General features: G+C 35.6%; 1 protein-coding gene across 1 annotated transcript in view; it reads right to left on the reverse strand.

The window, feature by feature from the left end:
* Positions 1-441: 441 nt before the first annotated feature.
* The window catches only part of LOC136257268 (uncharacterized), a 63463-nt gene continuing 45799 nt past the window's right edge, over positions 442-18105 (reverse strand). Inside the window, exons 12-21 of the mRNA XM_066050360.1 lie at positions 17505-17606; positions 17359-17447; positions 17242-17298; positions 16830-16978; positions 16382-16526; positions 14006-14140; positions 13603-13734; positions 11262-11402; positions 3711-3889; positions 442-700 (exon numbers count right to left, since the gene is read on the reverse strand). Coding sequence (XP_065906432.1) covers positions 607-700; positions 3711-3889; positions 11262-11402; positions 13603-13734; positions 14006-14140; positions 16382-16526; positions 16830-16978; positions 17242-17298; positions 17359-17447; positions 17505-17606 — 1223 coding nt within the window. The 3' untranslated portion in view covers positions 442-606. The remainder of the gene's footprint in view (positions 701-3710; positions 3890-11261; positions 11403-13602; positions 13735-14005; positions 14141-16381; positions 16527-16829; positions 16979-17241; positions 17299-17358; positions 17448-17504; positions 17607-18105) is intronic.

Raw genomic sequence — 18105 nt, forward strand, 5'->3', positions numbered from 1 at the left:
TGCAAAAATATAGCTGTACACAACCTTTTTTTGCAAAAAAGTAATATTATTTATAAACAATTGATCAAAACCTATTATGCTCTTGAAGGAGCTAGTATAAAGGTTCAGTTTGCTAAAAAAACACTACTTGTAGCTAGTATACAAGCAAGTATGTTTAAACTTACACTTGATATAAGCAGCATGCGACATTTTATGTAAATAGCTGCAGAAAAATTAAGTTAATCATAGCTATAGTACTTTGCTTCACTGAACAATAGCCCTTCATACTGCCTGCCAACACCTTTAGCAAGTTAAAATATGTAAACTATAATTTGCTTTATTTTTGTACAGAAAAAAAACATGATAATTTTTCATGTAAAGTATTTTCACATGATTTACGTGAATGACTGCTCTATTAGAATATTTCATTATTAATTTTTGCATAATTTTTTTTGTGTAAGAAATTTTGTATAATTTTGTTATTTTGCAGCTAAAAGTGTATTAGAATACAAGCAATAATGAACTGAATGAGGTCTATAAAGTTTACTAAATTGTTATCTACATATGCATGCTCAGCACAAAAGATTATAAGGTGAATAGATGTGTTTATTGTTTGTGTTCAGTATACTAAAATTCCCAGTAATGAGCTGCTACACTTTCACAAATGAGCTCAACTGCTTCATCACCAGACTGAGTGTGATAGTCTTGTTGAAGTTTGTTTCTGAATAAAAGAAATGTGAACATTTTGTATTACATCATTAAACATGAAACAGCATATACAGCAAAGAATATACAGTTGTATGATTATGTAGATTCCATGCTGAGCTGTGAAAAAGGTGTGGCCTTTAAAATAACTATATGTCATTTTCACAGCTAGGCTGCTTTGTGGTATGTATTTTGTGAGCCCAACAGTTGGCCACATATATTATTACATGTTCTAGAACTTTCATTGCCACAGTTATTAGCTGTAAGATTTTCATCAACTCGGTAGATTCAATGTAGAATTCCATTCATAGAGTAAATTGGCCCCTTTTCTGTTACACCTTTTCAGCTATAAGTCACTAAGTCTAAGTCCTTGCAATTAGGTTAGGTAATCCTAAGGCTGCAGCACATGTTGCTGTCAGACCTTCAGTGCTGGTCACTGTAAAGCTCTAATAACAATAACAAATTGGGTAAGTGGCAGCACTGGCTCAGTGGTCAAAGATTGAGTGGTAAGTATCTAGTACAAATCCAGCTCAATTCTCTGATCTTCTATTGTGCTTTTGCTACACATAATATTATTTGGTAAAGATATGCTACTTTCAAAGTTTTTCCATACTTTATACACCTTTTACAACACTTTAAACATTTACCATATGTCTATTCTATTCTAGATTTGCAGAGACATACGTAATTATTAAAATGCATTTATCTAGCAGTTATTGTACAGGTTGGTTTTTTAACATCTAGCAACATTACAATTTTTAGAGGGCATAACTACATACATGGTAATCCACATGGGAATATATACATCAAAAATCATTCAGTAGATAAGTTTACCATCTTAGTGTGGATGGCTAGGTAGATTTGTCTCAAATTTGAAATGAAAGTTACTTACCACCACGATGACATTCCCACCCAAGCACAGTATACATATCCAGATCAGCAGGAACATGTACAAAACAGCATTTTGTTCGTTCTCTATATAATACACATTTTTAGTGTTGTAAAACTGCATCATCAGGGAGGGACTGAGTGTGCAACCCCAAAGAAGCCATAATATTTTACAATCTAAATACAATAGTGAAGAAATGAAGAACTTATCGCTAAACCAATAATGTTGCAAAATTTCCTCTAGATATTTCAACCATGCTTTCTTATTGTAGGGAAGATAACTTAAAAGTCATTAATGATTACTGTTGTGAATCAGTTATTTCACAAACTGTAGCAAAGATTTTACATTGTAAAACATAAAGACACACTAGTTTGTTGGGCAGCAATAAATTAGTAACTTCTTAAGTGTGTCAGACTGTTCTATTATACTTGTAAAAGGTGCACAGTTACTGTTCCTCCATGTCTTCCATTACTTTTACCCACCTATTTTGCTAGAAATTTTGCCAGCAAAATCGGCACATCCTTATGATATCCAGTAACATTAATTTAAAATTGGTTACATGTGCTATTATTGCTCTAAACATCACCTATGCAATGGAATAATTATGTGAACACACATGAGAAAAAAGGACATGAAGGCACAAAATATTTGCCTACATTTTCAAACTTTCATTAATCATAATTTTCAATGTTGTAGTAGCTGATGATTATACAATTTTCAGCCTTTATTAAACATTCATGCTGCTTTATAATACAAATAAAAATATTCCTTTCCATGATTGAGCTTGTTACGTGACAGGTGTAGTTGATGCCAAAATAAACTGTTTTTGTAAGTCTGGTCACCTAATATCAAGACAAGATACTGTGTCATGTGACCAACTACAGGCATCGTGGGCGTGTGACAGACAAGTGTGTATTTCAAGAAATCACTGCTTTTCACACATCCATAGTTCAATAGTGCCTGACTAGAAATTAAATATTTTTTGCTGTGTAAACTAGCTCCCTCGGGGTAGGGCACCTCCTATTATAAGGCTGCAGCACACGTTGCTGTCAGACCTTCAGTACTGGTCACTGTAAAGCATTAACAATAAAAACAATAGCAATAAATTTGAGTTGAATCAACCCAGCCATCACTGAGATACTGTAAGTGCCTTAAAAATTCGCCTTCTTTTCTTTGTATTGTACTTTTTAATTTTCTTCTTGCACACTTTAGAAAAATTGCAATAATGTGCATGTAGTCAGTTTACTTCAAAAATGGAGGACAGTACAAAATGAATACAACATATTTACAGTATAGTTTTCACAAAGATTGGATTAAGAACAAGGGAGTTATGCATGAGTTTTGATAAGTACAAAAGTGATTTTTGTCATGCCTACAGGATAGCCTGCTTGAAGAAATGACTCAAAAATTGGTCAGTACATGAGAAGTAATTGTCATAGTATGAGGTTTGAAATCCTGAGATTATCAGCTAAGAAGGTATAAAGCAAAACACCAAACATTTTAAACAAGCAAAATTGAGACCATTTAAAAGAATATTCACCAAAAACAAACGTTCACAAAAACCATCAATCCATGATTTAAAACAGGGCTGACTAAACCTATATACCCAAAACCCTTTACCATTCCACCACTGCTGTTGGTTAATCACCACATTTTACTTTTTGCCCATAAATGAAAGTTCTAGTTTACTACACCAGAATGATATGTTTTTCAGTGGAAATTCTAGATTGTTCTATATGAGTTAGCTGTATTAGGAGTGATAAATTAGTGCTGTACTCCATTAGAGTACTACAAAAATAGTCAAATAAAATAGGCTAGTTATATAGCCTTTAAAAATAATGCTAGTGTGGCAAAAAATGTGAAAGCTACCAACCAAGAAATTACAATGATATTATAATGTCAATAAATTAACTGTTAATTGTCACAATATCATTGCAGCCATTTCTTGACCATCACTTTTGATATCATATCTTTTTTTACTAGCCTATTTTGAATGCCATACTCCTTTTTCATAGCTTGCTTATTTAGTGTAGTATGTATAAGTGTAGTATTACAAATTGATTTGTACAAACCACAATGCAAAATGACATGATGAATAGCTGTATAGTTCATTCATAAAAATGTAACAAAGTCTCACCTTTCTGTGTACATTTTTTTCAGTTTAATCAAAAGCTTTGCTGTTGCCACTACTAGGAGCAACACCAGGGGAGCATAGTAAAATGGTATGAGCAATGCAGCATGGTCACTGATTTGGTCAATGTTTCCACATTCGTCAATAGGTGAAGTCTTGGAGGAGTTATCTGTAAATATCTCATCCTATGGTGAGTATATTTCATCATCATTAAGTACAGCAGTACTTATATAGTAGAAGGGATCACAAATGTATTTAATTTCCCACCAAAGATATTGAGCAGAAATAAGTATCATCACAATAATTTGGTAGCTGTCAGGGGCAGCTCCAGGGGGGTTTCTGAAGTTTCCATAAACCAATCAAGTATATTCAAGCAGTTAAAATATATTTTGCATTGGTTTGCAAAGGGACAAGACGTTCAAATCAAGATACTCTAATAGAGCAGTCAATCACTCTAATAAAGCAGTCACAGTATTGAGAGCAGTGTAGCAAGCTATATAGCAATAAATAAGGATTTTTATGTTTTATCAGTGGTATTAATATATAATAAGTGGAGGATAGTTATTCTCAGCAGGAAGTTGCCCTTAAAAAATTATTGGTTTTCACATAGCTGTGTTCCTAATCAGAACCACTCACCAAAAATCCTGGAGACACTATGGCTGTGGTTGAGAATCATATACTGCAATGCACATCACAAATGTATCGTGTATCATAAAAAGATCTTAGTGCTTCAGACAAGTTTGCTATGCAAGATCTGTTATTTTAATAAAGGTTCTATTGAAATCTATATTAATTTAATATTACATAGGCTTGCATGCTATTGGTACGTACATAATTTTACAGAATTGAACCTGTATGGTTTCAATTTTGATTGTATACTTCCATTCAATTCACTGTGACATTCTCAGTTATAAAATATATAAACAGTACACTGTGTATAAAATTAGTTTGCTAGCACTTGCCCCTCTGCATAAAAAAGGGTCTGGTGATGGTACTTGTGTAACCAGAATACAAATTTGGTTTCAAATTGTGCGTAACATAATATATTACTTGTTCAGGTTGATGTAACTCGGCAAAGAAAATATGAAACTTCATATTTCTCAACATAAGTGTTTTCACTGGTGTACCTTAGAGTCTCAATTGGAGAATATCAGTCTGCTTTCCAATTATGGTCACCATGGTTATTGTATTATTCATGGCGCAAACTACATGGTTTACATATGTGACCCAGTCTGAGAAAACCGGTCTTATCACCCATGTCAGCAGATTCGATTTTTCACCCAGGACACAAAGCTACATGAATAAACTATCTAATTCCACAATCAAAATCAGCTAGACTTGAGTGGTATGGTTTTGCTGGCTGCTTTTCCCAAGCACAGTGGCAATCCGTACGTGTGGGGTGGGGCCTTAATGCAGCTCTGGTCAGCCTGGGGATGACTATAAGTGGCTGTACAGCTCTATGGTGTTGAATAAGTACCTCTGCTGTGAATTTGCTTTCATTTTAGTCAATTTTGAGACCTCAATAACCCAAAACTTGGCCTAATTTATCCCTACCCTTTCCTTTTCAATTTTTGAGCACCATCTTGCCCGACTTATTATTATTATTAACACTTTACAGTGACCAGCAGACTTCCAGGTCCCCCCACCTCCCACCCATTTTGCAGCTCACCTGATACAGTCAATCTCGGTTTAAAAACTATCTAAAATGACGGGAAACTTATTTGTTGGCTACTTGCACAGTGGATGCTGTGGAAGGTAAGGAATTGGTATAAAAAGCATGAAAATTTGGTACACATAGCTTCAACCACTGGTGAGCTACAACACACTAAATACTTAAAACCGGCATTTCTCGATACTTTTAAATAGGCGATAAGTCTGGTTTTCCCAGACTTTTGGGTCACATATTAGTATGGATACTGCGATTTAATTGGCTCTACTACTATAGTGGTACTAATACAAACACTATAATTATTACAGTCACCAGATCCTTCTTCTGTAATGCTACATAAGGGGCAGCCTAGCATAAAAGCTGAGCAATTTAAATAAAGATGACAGTGTTGCATAGGTATTATTACTTTTATGCTACATGCACTGTGCATGGACCATACTGTACAATAGCACTATTATAATTACAAGTATAAGGTACAGTATTTTAAGCTCAATTAGTAGGGACCCGCCGATTATGCTCATTGTTTTACCTATTATGCTATGCTGCACTGCTCAAAATTTTGCCTATTATGCTTAAATTAATACTCGATATTTACCTATTATGCTCAAATTATGCTCGATATTTATACCTCAGTTCCCATATTTTTCTAGTACATTTGCACTTTATGAGAAAACAGTAAGTTGCTGAAGCACAGACTCTAAATCCTTGCTTGTCAAAATGCATGTCACAGAAAAGATCGATATACTCTAATAGAACAGTCAGCTGCCTGATTATTTTCTGACCATTCTATTAGAGTATATCGATCTTTTTCTGTGATATGTATTTTGATAAGCAAGAATTTATGGAATGTACAAATGTTCCGCCTATTATAATAGCATTATGCTCAATGCTTTCAGGTACTTATTATGCTCATTATGCCAGCATAATTGGCGGGCCCCTATCAATTAGGGATCATAGGAAAAAATTTTGGAAACAAGGGAAGTTGCCTAAATGTTCACTAGTACGTATATCTGCAGGTATAGGCGACCACCCTTGTTTTCCTACATTATTTTATGATCCCTAATTAAAATTAAAATTTTCCTTGTACTTGTTTATTTGTAAAATTGTTGTGACTGGTTAACCCTTGCCCTGAATTCCGCATCAAAAGAAAGGATGATGGCAGAGTTAATGCATTTGTCTGAATGTGCACCCCAGCTATCAATTATTGACTTGAAAGTGAAGTGATTATTATGCTTCACTTTTTAGTTATGTTCAGCCCGTTACAAGCACTAAAAATGAAGAACATCGGGAGAAGTGCCTCTGTAGCCACCATAAAAAAATACAGACGATTCAAGTGCCCCAATAATTAAACATTGACATGGCCTTTACGCTTCTCTTTCACCTATTTTCAGCATGTCACACAGCATTACAAATGAAGATGCTTTTGCAATCAATCCAGTTACCACAGAAAATGTCGATGATTTCCATTTACAAATGGGAAGCCATGCATCGCACTACTACGAACCAACACCTTGGACTGTCAGCAAAAAGATATGGGACTCAAAGCAGAACAAAGGTATTGGTTACAAGGCCAAAAATGCTGTCAGTGACCTCAATAGGTAGCTACAAAATCTTTTTAAAAATTATTCAATGGAATTTTCTGCTGCCTGCCTGCCTGCCTGCCTGCCTGCCTGCCTGCCTGCCTGCCTGCCTGCCTGCCTGCCTGCCTGCCTGCCTGCCTGCCTGCCTGCCTGCCTGCCTGCCTGATGCATTCAGACATATGTAAAATGCATGCATCATGCACTTACTACCAAGGCACCAGGATGGCTGGTTTTTGGGTGATATTTTGGCCAGAAAACCAAAGCCTCTATGATCACTAATATACGTACTACCATACTATATGAATGATAATAGCGATCATAGAGTTCTGTGTAATAATAACCTCCAAAAACCAGCCTCAATTTCCTTCACACAAGCTTGGAAGCATTGGTTAAGCATAATCAAATCAAAACATACCTTCAGAGAGACCCCTAAATACTAACTGACGAACAGTCAAACTAACTACCTAACTGATGCCTTTAGCCAAACATAACTCGATTATGGATAAGGCTTCAGGTTTGATTACTTTATACTTCTTTATGTCACTTAGCCTGAAATGTGAAATGCAGCAGCCACAATACATGCATCATAGACCTACCTTTGTACTCCTTGGTGTCCCATTTCATTCTCAACTATATACCACATATGTGTTAGTTCAGGGTGATATGTCATGGATTCTAGTGGCTATAAATTTCTGTAGTGAACAAATTGATTCCAGAGACACTTCTAGTACCATTCTTTGTTTGTAGTGCTTTATACTGTAGTGGAAAAAACATACAGATGCTGAAAGCAAAGTGGAATGGCCACTTCACATTTCAGTCAGGGTGCTAATTCTGTGGTGCAAATAATTCCTTATTAACATTAAACTGTATAGCGGGAAAGTTTGGTGGGGATAAAGTCTGGTGAGTTTGGTGCAAGTCATTCACCAAACTAAAACCATCCAGCCTTTCCCACCGGCTATTAGTTTTAACGTCACATGAAAAAACACGCGTCTTATAAAGTTGAGAATCTTGAAGTATTTTTAAGTTGTTAAGAAGTCCAAGAAGTCACCTCCATTGAAAGAAGATAACTTGCCCGATCTCAATGGGCCATTATGTAAAGTGATACCGTCATCCACCATTACTGTGATAAATGAAAAGGTTAGTGCTGTCAACATCTCCCAAGCATCTGCAAGCAAAACACCATATTTGCATTTAACCGGCACCCAAAACTACCAGGTTGGCAAGAGGGCAGCAGAATTTGGTACAGCAAACACCCGTCGTTACTATACCGAGCATTATCCCAAACTTCCACTAAAGGAGACGTCTGTGTGACGATTTAAAGACCGGTATCTTACTGTCCTGAACAAGACCCCAGATGAAGGCAAAAAGAGTTCGGATGAAGATGATGATGAAGAAACTGTTTCCTGAGCTATCAAACAAGAAAATGGGAAGGCCACTACTTATCGGTGAAAAAGCTGACCGCCAAGTTCAGGAATTTATACCCTACCTTCGTGCCACTGGATCAGCTGTAAATACTATTGTAGTGATTGTTTCAGCTGAAGGTATTTTGTCGAGCATAGATGCCAATATTCATAAGTGAATTAAGTTAACCAAATATTGGGCTAAAAGTTTGCTTACACAATGGGTATGGTGAAACAAAGAGCTAGCAGTAAAGTCTGAAAAGTTTGAAGCTTTGAAGAAAGGTTTTCTTTTAGATGTCAAAAATATTGTCAACTTTGAAGAAATTCCACCTGATCTTATTATAAAATGGGATCAGACCGGTATTAACTATGTTCCTGTTGGGCCTTGGACAATGGAAAAAGAGGGAACCTAGAGAGTGGAACTTGCTGGCAAGGACGACAAAATTAATGACAGTTAACAGCTGCTTTTGGTGGGTCAATAGTGGGACATTTTCTTCCTATACAATTGATCTACCAAGGAAAGACACAGTGGTGCCTTCCAAAAGTTAAATTTCCAGCTGATTGGGATGTAACTTTTTCTGAAAATCACTTGTACAATGAAGAAACCATGACTGACTACCTAGAAAAAGATTTGATACCATACATTGAAAGAAAGAATCAAAAACTGCACCTGGGAAGCAGGTACCCTGCATTAGTTATATTCGATAACTTCAAGGCACAATGTACAACCAAAATCTTGCAATTGCTTGATGACAACTATATTTATGTTGCATTGATTCCACCCAATTACACCGACTGACTCCAGCCAGTGGATCTAAGCGTCAACAAGCCTGCAAAGGACTTTTACGCAACAAGTTTCAGACTTGCTACTCAAAGTAGGTGTGCTTTCAATTTCAAGGCAAAACTGAGAAATCTCCAGTTAACACTTGGACCAGTGTAGTAAAACCATTAGGTGGTGAGTGGATGATTGCTTTGTTCAACTACCTGAAAGGAAGGCCTGAGATCATCACTCAGAGGGGTAGGAAGATATTTACTTTATAGGTACCCAGTGGTAAAGTTGAAGACCAAAAAATAAAGGTCGCGAGTGTGACTGCTTTATTAGAGTCATTGACTGCTCTATTAGAGTATCTCGATCTTTTAAGTAAAATATAGTACAGTGTGCTGACATCCATTAGTTACACAACTGGAAATATTATATGGATTCCCAAGTACCCATGGCACCCATGCTTCCTACGCCCCTGTCACTAATGGCTTCAAAGAGAGTAAAGCTTGTATAGACACTTTGGAAAAGTGTTGTAATGTTTAGACTATAATTATATCATACAGTTTCATTAACAATAATTATTTCTAACATGTGTGTCTATATAGATACATGGTAAATGTCTGACTGTCCCTCTTTCTCCATGGAGGGACTTGACTACAGTTACTGCTAGCAAGTCATGTGCATTTCCAGTTTCTTTAACAGTGGCTAACTCTTCACCATGAACTGGCTTCCAGATCGTCTTGTATAATATTATGGAATCCACGGATCACATCGTTTACAACAATGCTACTGTATGTCTGCTCATCCTTGTGCAAGTCCATGTGGCATTGCTTTACGATGAAGAATGCCTGTATGTGGCTCAAGAATGTAATTAGTTAGTGAAGCGGCACCAATTGGTTCATCAATTCACCAAACGTTTTTTTGCCAAACTTTATTCCTGCCAAACTTTCCCACTATACATTATATAATAGAACTACAGTATTCAGTTAAACAAAAAAATTATATGAAGTAGGGATCCAAGCAATAATAAGTAGTGACAAAGTGATGAATGGTAGTATTACAGCATAGTTGAGTTGGAAAATTCCACATTGGCATGGTATGACAATCATTTTGTTCAATTCCAAAGTAGGGGTTTTCCCACCGAGCATTGCTGTAATACCATTATTCATCTCTTGCTTCACTACCTTTCATCACTTGGATTCCTACTTCATTTTAAATAATTTTTAACATACTAGTTTGTTTGGTTTTTTGTTATAGGTAGCATATGGAATATTTTCAGGGTGTGGCATATTTTCATTGTGCTACCATTATGAAAACAGCTAGACCAGTAATAATGGGGTGTGTCATTGTGATTGAGTAAATATATTAGTGTGATGGTCTCAGGCAGTGCTCAATCATTATTATTACCCTGGCAAGATCAAGTTGATATGTGGGCGTGGTATTGAACCTATCGTGAAGTTACTTTACTGGTATCTACTGAGTATATATGTTTAAATAAGTTTGCGGCATCTAAATATACTGTTCAAGGAAAGTGTTGATAGGGAACATTAATGTCTCAATATAGGTTTATTGCATGAAGAACAATTACAGCTTGATTGAAGATAAAAGGAAGGACAAGGTGCAGAGGGAAAACACTCATCAGAACCCCAAAAGGTACATCCTAATGGTGAGTTTGTTATTGTGACATAAAATGGTGGCTGTGAACTACTTTGTTTGGCCTCCAGCCTTGCAACTGTGGTCAGAAAGGCAGGCTGTCAGTCTGACTAAAATTTGAGTTTTGGTGATTTTTTTTAATATTCTATATCTAGCCACTTGTAAGTGATCTTGTTTTTCATGCTGCATGTGATATTATATGGAATAATATCATTGTGTAATGGAAATTTTCGTTTTGTAACATGCTTCTAGGATGATTTTTATAAAGGCAGCATTTTAAGCAACGTGCATCATTTTTGGGGATCACTGCTTAAATATAGTATCTTCACCCATAGAGATAAAAAAATATACTTCAGTATATAATTATACAGAGAATAGGAAGAAGTATACATACATATGCACATACAGTACATAGGGTGTACGTATAACAATGAAATTAATTAATGTGCATCATGTTATGTGGACAATAAGAAGATATGCCAAACCACTTACAGTAGATACTGAAGCAATCATCAACAATATTAGTATATCAATTGAAACAACAGATTCCAGTATGTTGCTATGCATCTTCTTGTAAGGCTTCAAGTAGATGAGTATTGAGACTAGTATTATCATGGGTAAAAGGGCTACAGTCTATAAATCAAAACATGCTATTATTATAGTGACAGTACATATGCATACAGTACATTGCACACTGCAGGTATGTACACTGTACTTGTGTGGTATTGGAATTGAAAATGTTTTAATTTAGTGCATAATAGTCAGTTACATTTTTACCGAATCTTGGAAAATCACCCATACGGGTGCATTTGACACCTAAAATATTTAATGATCAAATCACAAACTTTACAATGCAAATCTACAGTACTTGTTGATGGTTTTCCTCCTCAATACCTTAAATTACAAGAAAATTGTTGGCATATTTTTAAACTGTGCCCTACTCTTATTAGCAACTCACTAAACACGAAAATTCTAATGATTTCACGCACACCCATATGGGTGATTTTCCAAAATTCAGTCACATTTATAGAACACATACTACATATAGTGCATCCTCATATCCAACCTCAGTTATCTGAACACTTCAATTATCCAATCATTAAAAGAGACTGCTTAATTAGACTATTGTATTATTTTCATGTTTTATTAGAGTAAATCTACATGGCCCGAGCAATTACAATAATTATGTGACTGAATTTTGGAATAACGATCCAAATCACACATTAGAAGTTTAGAGATAAATATTTTTTAAGAATTCAAGCCAGCACAACTCTCCAAGGATAGCAAGCATGCATATGAAATTTGCATCAATCTGTTACCTTTCAGACCACTTCCAGTACTTGTAGCTGCTTGTAGAGTTTCCTGCCAAATAAGATAGAAAATATGAGCAGTTGGACAAGCGAAGTAGTATCACAACTGCTCACAAAGGGGTGGAGGATGGGGGTGGTGGGGTGGGCAAGGGTTAGACTGAAAAATGGAGGCAGACCATGATTGGAGTCCAGAGACAAGATTACAGGGCTGTGCTGGCTCCTTAGTGGCTGATATGTAGCAAAATCCACAGAAAAATGTCTGGCCAACATTATCAGGCGCCCACCAGTAAACCACTGATTCTTGAAAAGCCAGGTCCTTCACAAGGTCTAAAACCGCCATTCAAGCTCTACACACCACCCAGAAAAGATGTCTGTTGAAACCACCCTCAAGTAGTTTGAGTGATACTGAGTGTCAAAACTACTAATTCGATAGTGTAATTATCCACTGGAGGTGTTAATTTGATTTTGCCCGATGTGCGATTTGGATCGGTTGTGTAAAATCTGGTCACATATATATTAAAAGTACATGACTATTCTATTATTTCTATAGTAAGTTAAATACAACAGAGTACAATAGAAGGTTGAGATTAACATAAATCTTGGCCATTGCCCATTCGACTAAAAACTTTCCTTGCCTGTAGTAAAGGCAAAGGATGTGTAAACTTTCCTTTGCCTTTCCTTTTCCTTGGCATAGTTTGAACATTGTGTCATATTATGATACAATTCTAAAACTTTTCACATAGATTGTACCTCTTGTTACATTTGTTTATTGATATAGTGCTGTCACAGATTTGACCTTTGTGGCCATTGCAGCCAGTTTTGTTTTGAAAAATTAATCATTATTGTCTTTGTCTTCCTGAGGCATTGTTTTACACTGTTAAAACATGGTTTCAAATTAAAGGTCTTGCTGAAAGAAACAATCTGGTTTTTATTTGAAGTCAATAGGTGATTTCATTCCAAAGTTATGATCATTTGTATTAGCCATGAAATTCTATGAAATTTACTGCCGAATGGTAAGGGTAGCAAATTTTATGAGTAATAAAAGTAATCATAATTTTGCAGTGGAGCAAGCTATTCACTGTCTTTATTTCCCTGTGGTATTATTTTACACCATTAAACCATCTTTCAAATTAAAGATGTTGTTCTAAGAAACAATATGATTTTTGTTCGAAGACAAAAATGATGAATTTTCAATGTAAAACAAATCTAAAGGTTGTCAAAGGCAGAAAATATGCAATGGCTCTATATCAACAAATAAATGTTATTATGATTGCTACTGTATTTATGTGGAATGTATCATAATTATATTCCAAAGTGCATGAAATACTCTTTTTTTTTGCACTATGCCACTCTACTACTGGTCACCCAGTGTGGGATGACAATAATATCTCTGGCTACTGCTTATGGAAAGTTGCAATAAAAATGATTAGTTCTATATTAATGGATTACTCATAGATCCCAAAATTTTACTCATAATTATAATGAAATCTGATTGCATTGTTTTTACACTCTGTAAGTCTTACCAAATTTCCAGGTACAGCAATGATGGCAATAATGAATACAGATCTTCTGACCAACTCCACTGGAGCCCACCATTTGTACTTATCAGTGTATGGTTCATAAAGAATGTCAGCCATAGAGAATGCCCAGTGCCTCTGTATAATACAATACATATGTACAATTACAGCAGCTGGGGACAACTATTATGGAGTAGAGTATGCTCTATAAATATCAAACAGCCTGAAAGTGCGAATAGGAATTTGAGTATCACATACAGCTGTACACCTGTACAGATGATTAAGTGCTTTCAAACCATAAACATTTTGCACCTGATATATTCACTCACATACATAACAGTATGTACACATACAGTATGTTGTCAGAGTATTGTATTCATAAAAATGTGCTTACAGTTACTGTACATACCTTTATTTTCTTCATCACTACAGCCAACACAAATATAGTCAACAATATATAAAAGATCAGTATCATAATTGCTACCAATGCAAGTGCTAAATGACTTCCCACATAGCATTCAACTGTGCCGTCTACAAACCACCTCTATAAGAAAATAATTAATGTGTATGCATGCTTCTGTACAAAGCAGCTTTATGAGATGAATAGTTTCATACAAGTCATATATTATTTAATTGGAATGGTACATGTAAATACCTTATGTTAGTTATCATAAAATTAAGTACATCATGGTGTATACACTGGTACAATGCAAACTCTCTATATATTTTCAAGACAACAAGTGATGATGGTCTGTCACCTCAGAGTTAAGGTTGGCTTACACTAAAATTCTTGCATAAAGCACATCAGTAGGGGCCTGCCAATTAAGCTGACATAATTATGAGCATCATAGGTGTCTGAAAGTATATTGAGAATATTGCTAGCATAATAGGCACCATAGAATACTTGTGCCATAATATAAATTATTACTTATCAAAATAAAAGTTCTGAGTAGGTCTAAAAATTACTGATGGAGTTTTTGGACGAAAATGAAGTTATTGCTAATTGCCAACATGGTTTTATTAAAAAGAAATCTTGTTTTACCAATCTTTTGACGACTCTCGAGGATTGGACTATTGCGGTTGACCAGGGCTATGGAGTTGACGTTTCCTACGTTGATTTCAGTAAGGCGTTTGACTCAGTGCCACATCAAAGGCTCCTTCAGAAGTTAGCTAGTTATGGATTTAGTGGCAGGCTGCTGTCTTGGCTTAGGGGATTCCTCTCGGATCGCTACCAGAGAGTCATTTTGAATGGGTCCTCTTTGAGTTGGTGTGCTGTGACAAGCGGTGTTCCCCAGGGATTTGTCCTGGGGCCACTATTATTTACATTATATATTAATGACATACCGAACATCGTTCATACTGACTTGAGTTTCTTTGCTGACGATTCTAAGGTCTATACAATTATTAAGACCCTTGAAGATACCCACAAGCTACAGGCAGACCTTGACAGTATTCAAAACTGGTGTCATATATGGTTATTAAGACTAAACTTACTGAAATGTAAAGTTATGCATGTGGGTATTCTCACATTGTTGCTGAATATGTTCTGTGTGACAATTCTGGTGAACATGTTTAAGCTGACTGAAGTTGACCAAGAGAAAGATCTTGGGGTCTGGATTACCAGTGACCTTAAATCATCTCTGCATTGCTCTAAGGCAGTGGCATCTGCTATGAGAGTTCTCTCCATGATTAGAAGGACATTTGTCAACATTTCAAAAGACCTATTTGTGTTTCTTTATAAGACATATGTTAGGCCGCACTTGGAATACTGTGCATCTATATGGAGCCCCAGTCTTGCTAAAGATATTGACGTATTGGAGAAAGTCCAAAAGCGGGCTAATAAGATGGTTAGGGGCCTTGGACACTTGCCATATGAACAGAGGTTAAAGTCTTTAGACTTTTACACTTTATTTCGTCGACGCCAATGTGGTGACCTCATTGAGGTCTTCAGGATACTGAATGAGTATTATGAGATAGACCCTACAAAGTTCTTTACTTTAACTGATGTCAGCAATACTAGAGGTCATCACATGAAGCTTTTTAAATCTCATACCAGACTGAATGCTTGATCTAATTTTTTTACCCAATGTATCATTAACAGCTGGAATAGTTTACCTCAGGAAGTAGTCTCAGCTCATACTGTCGCTTCCTTCAAGTCGGAGTTAGACAACTATTGGTCTAGTTCAGGATATGGATATGAACAAAGGCTTACAGCCTAACTCTACATAATTGTTTGTACTGTGTATATATCCATACAATTAATAATAATAATAATAATAAAACAGAAAAAGATTAATATACTCTAATAGAACAATCAGGTAGCTGACAGTATGTCAATCCTTTCTGTGACATGCATTTTGACAAGCAAGGGTGCCACTTATTATTATTTACCCATATAGTGTAGCAAAACATGGCTCAGAAATAAACATTGAGCATAATAGGAAAAAAATTGAGCACCGCAGCATAGCATATGTAGGTAAAATAAAGTCATAATCACTGTATTAGTACTTTATGTACACTAGTTGTTTAATTTCATTGTCAACACTTCTAACTCTTGGCTTACACCTCTGATTCTACTGTACATTCTACAGGGTATAAACATGGCTTCTGTGTAGTCATAAACTTTTAGTTTCTATAAATTATTTGTCGCAAATGCATGTGACAAATGGTTGCATGATGAAAACAGAAATATTACGCACTGTAGTAACAGACATGTTGACACAGTAATCAAGGTCTGATTACAGAAGTACTGTGTATTACACTGCTTATTCTAGACATTTCTTACCAGTGTTTTACTCCCGTCTTTATCACTGAGACTAGGACAATTCAATATGGATAGTGAAGTGTTCAACACATCTGTGCTAAGTAGTATGGTAAGTACCCATAGTCCACTCCATGATAACAGCAAGTTCTTTCCAAGTTTGAAGTGTCTGTAAGAAAAAAAATTATACAACATTTAGTGCAAGTACATGTTGTAGGGATCAGCAAAGATGATGGAGAACATTAATAAAACATAATAGCTCTTTATGCCTATCATCAGATCTGCAACAGAAAAACCATCCATTATAATTTATCATGTACTGTACACTCCCCATTCACAAAAAGTATCTAAAGATGCACAAGTGGAAAAAATTCACTGAAAATTTCATCACAACAGTTTCCATGAGACAAGGTGTGTAGAGAACGGCATGTGTGCACTTTATAATAATGTACTTCACATACATACACTGTACTTGTTAGCAACATAAAGTATCAGTGAGATCATTACACCCAGCAGTAGTGGTAGATATCTTAGAGTATAAGAGACTAATGCAGTCATTCCAGGGTAGAGACAAAAATCAAATGGAAAGTAGAGGCTGGTAGCACTGCTGATGTAGTATAGCTAAAAATTAAATAATAAATTTGAAGCATTAATACCATCGGGTCAAAATAGCTGGGATAGACCTATCACAAGTTGTTATGAGGCATTGTTAAAAGAGTTTTAGCATCTTTTATTGATGGGTTTTAAACTGGGTGACTACTCACTGCATTGTTATGCTGAAGGGATTGACCACTCTTTTAGAGTATCTAAATCTTACTGTGATAAAATAAATGATCTTTTCTTTCTTTCTATGCACATGTTTTTAAACATTCAAACATACGTACATATGGATGAACAGCAGCAAATGTCACAGGAAAATACTGAGCAAGGTAAGGTGTAACCTGAAATGAGACATACTGTTTGATACAATGTAAGGAGGTATGCAATGTTCATAACTTTACCTGAAGATAAAAGAGAAATGAGTACAACCATGGCTTTATTGATGCTGAGCATACTAAAATGCTAGTTATCACTATGATATCAAGTATAGCTGTATACAGGAGGTACACACATAAGTTGTATATTATACACATGATATTCAGTTTACCTAAAGATATGACCAGTAGTATACTAGCTTTTCCACAAGAGACACACTTGTTGAGAAGGGCGCTTACTCCCTTATCACCATTACACTTGCCACATAAATAGCCTAACACAAGGCAAATAAAGTACTGACTCAATGTACTACAAAGCACTGTCAAAGACACAATAATTGTGACTGGGCCTGTGAAAACAAGGTACTACACTTTTTCAAACTTTCATTGCTCATACATTTTTATGCCACTGTGCTATGGTTGTGCAATATTTAGTGTGTATTAAACATTTAATTGACTTTATAATAAAAGTTACAGGATACAAATGTTCTATTCCAGTACTGACAGTTCAGTCATTTTATGAAAAAAGGGGTCAACCTTAAACTAATTGCAACACAAATGGTTTCAACAGTTTCTAGCACAGAAGAATGTGCTCTATAACATATCAAAAGTCCTGGAAAATCCCATAAGGGGAAAGTGACCCTTTGCATGACTATTTTAGCCATTTTTAGCAAAAAATAGGATTTGTGCTTCTATTTTAGTCGTACATTATCCAAACTATTTACATTTGGTATCAAATGATTGGTCTCACTATAAGGAACAAGATGATACTTG

The sequence above is a fragment of the Dysidea avara genome, chromosome 6, assembly GCF_963678975.1.
Source record: "Dysidea avara chromosome 6, odDysAvar1.4, whole genome shotgun sequence".
Classification (NCBI taxonomy): Eukaryota; Metazoa; Porifera; class Demospongiae; order Dictyoceratida; family Dysideidae; genus Dysidea; species Dysidea avara.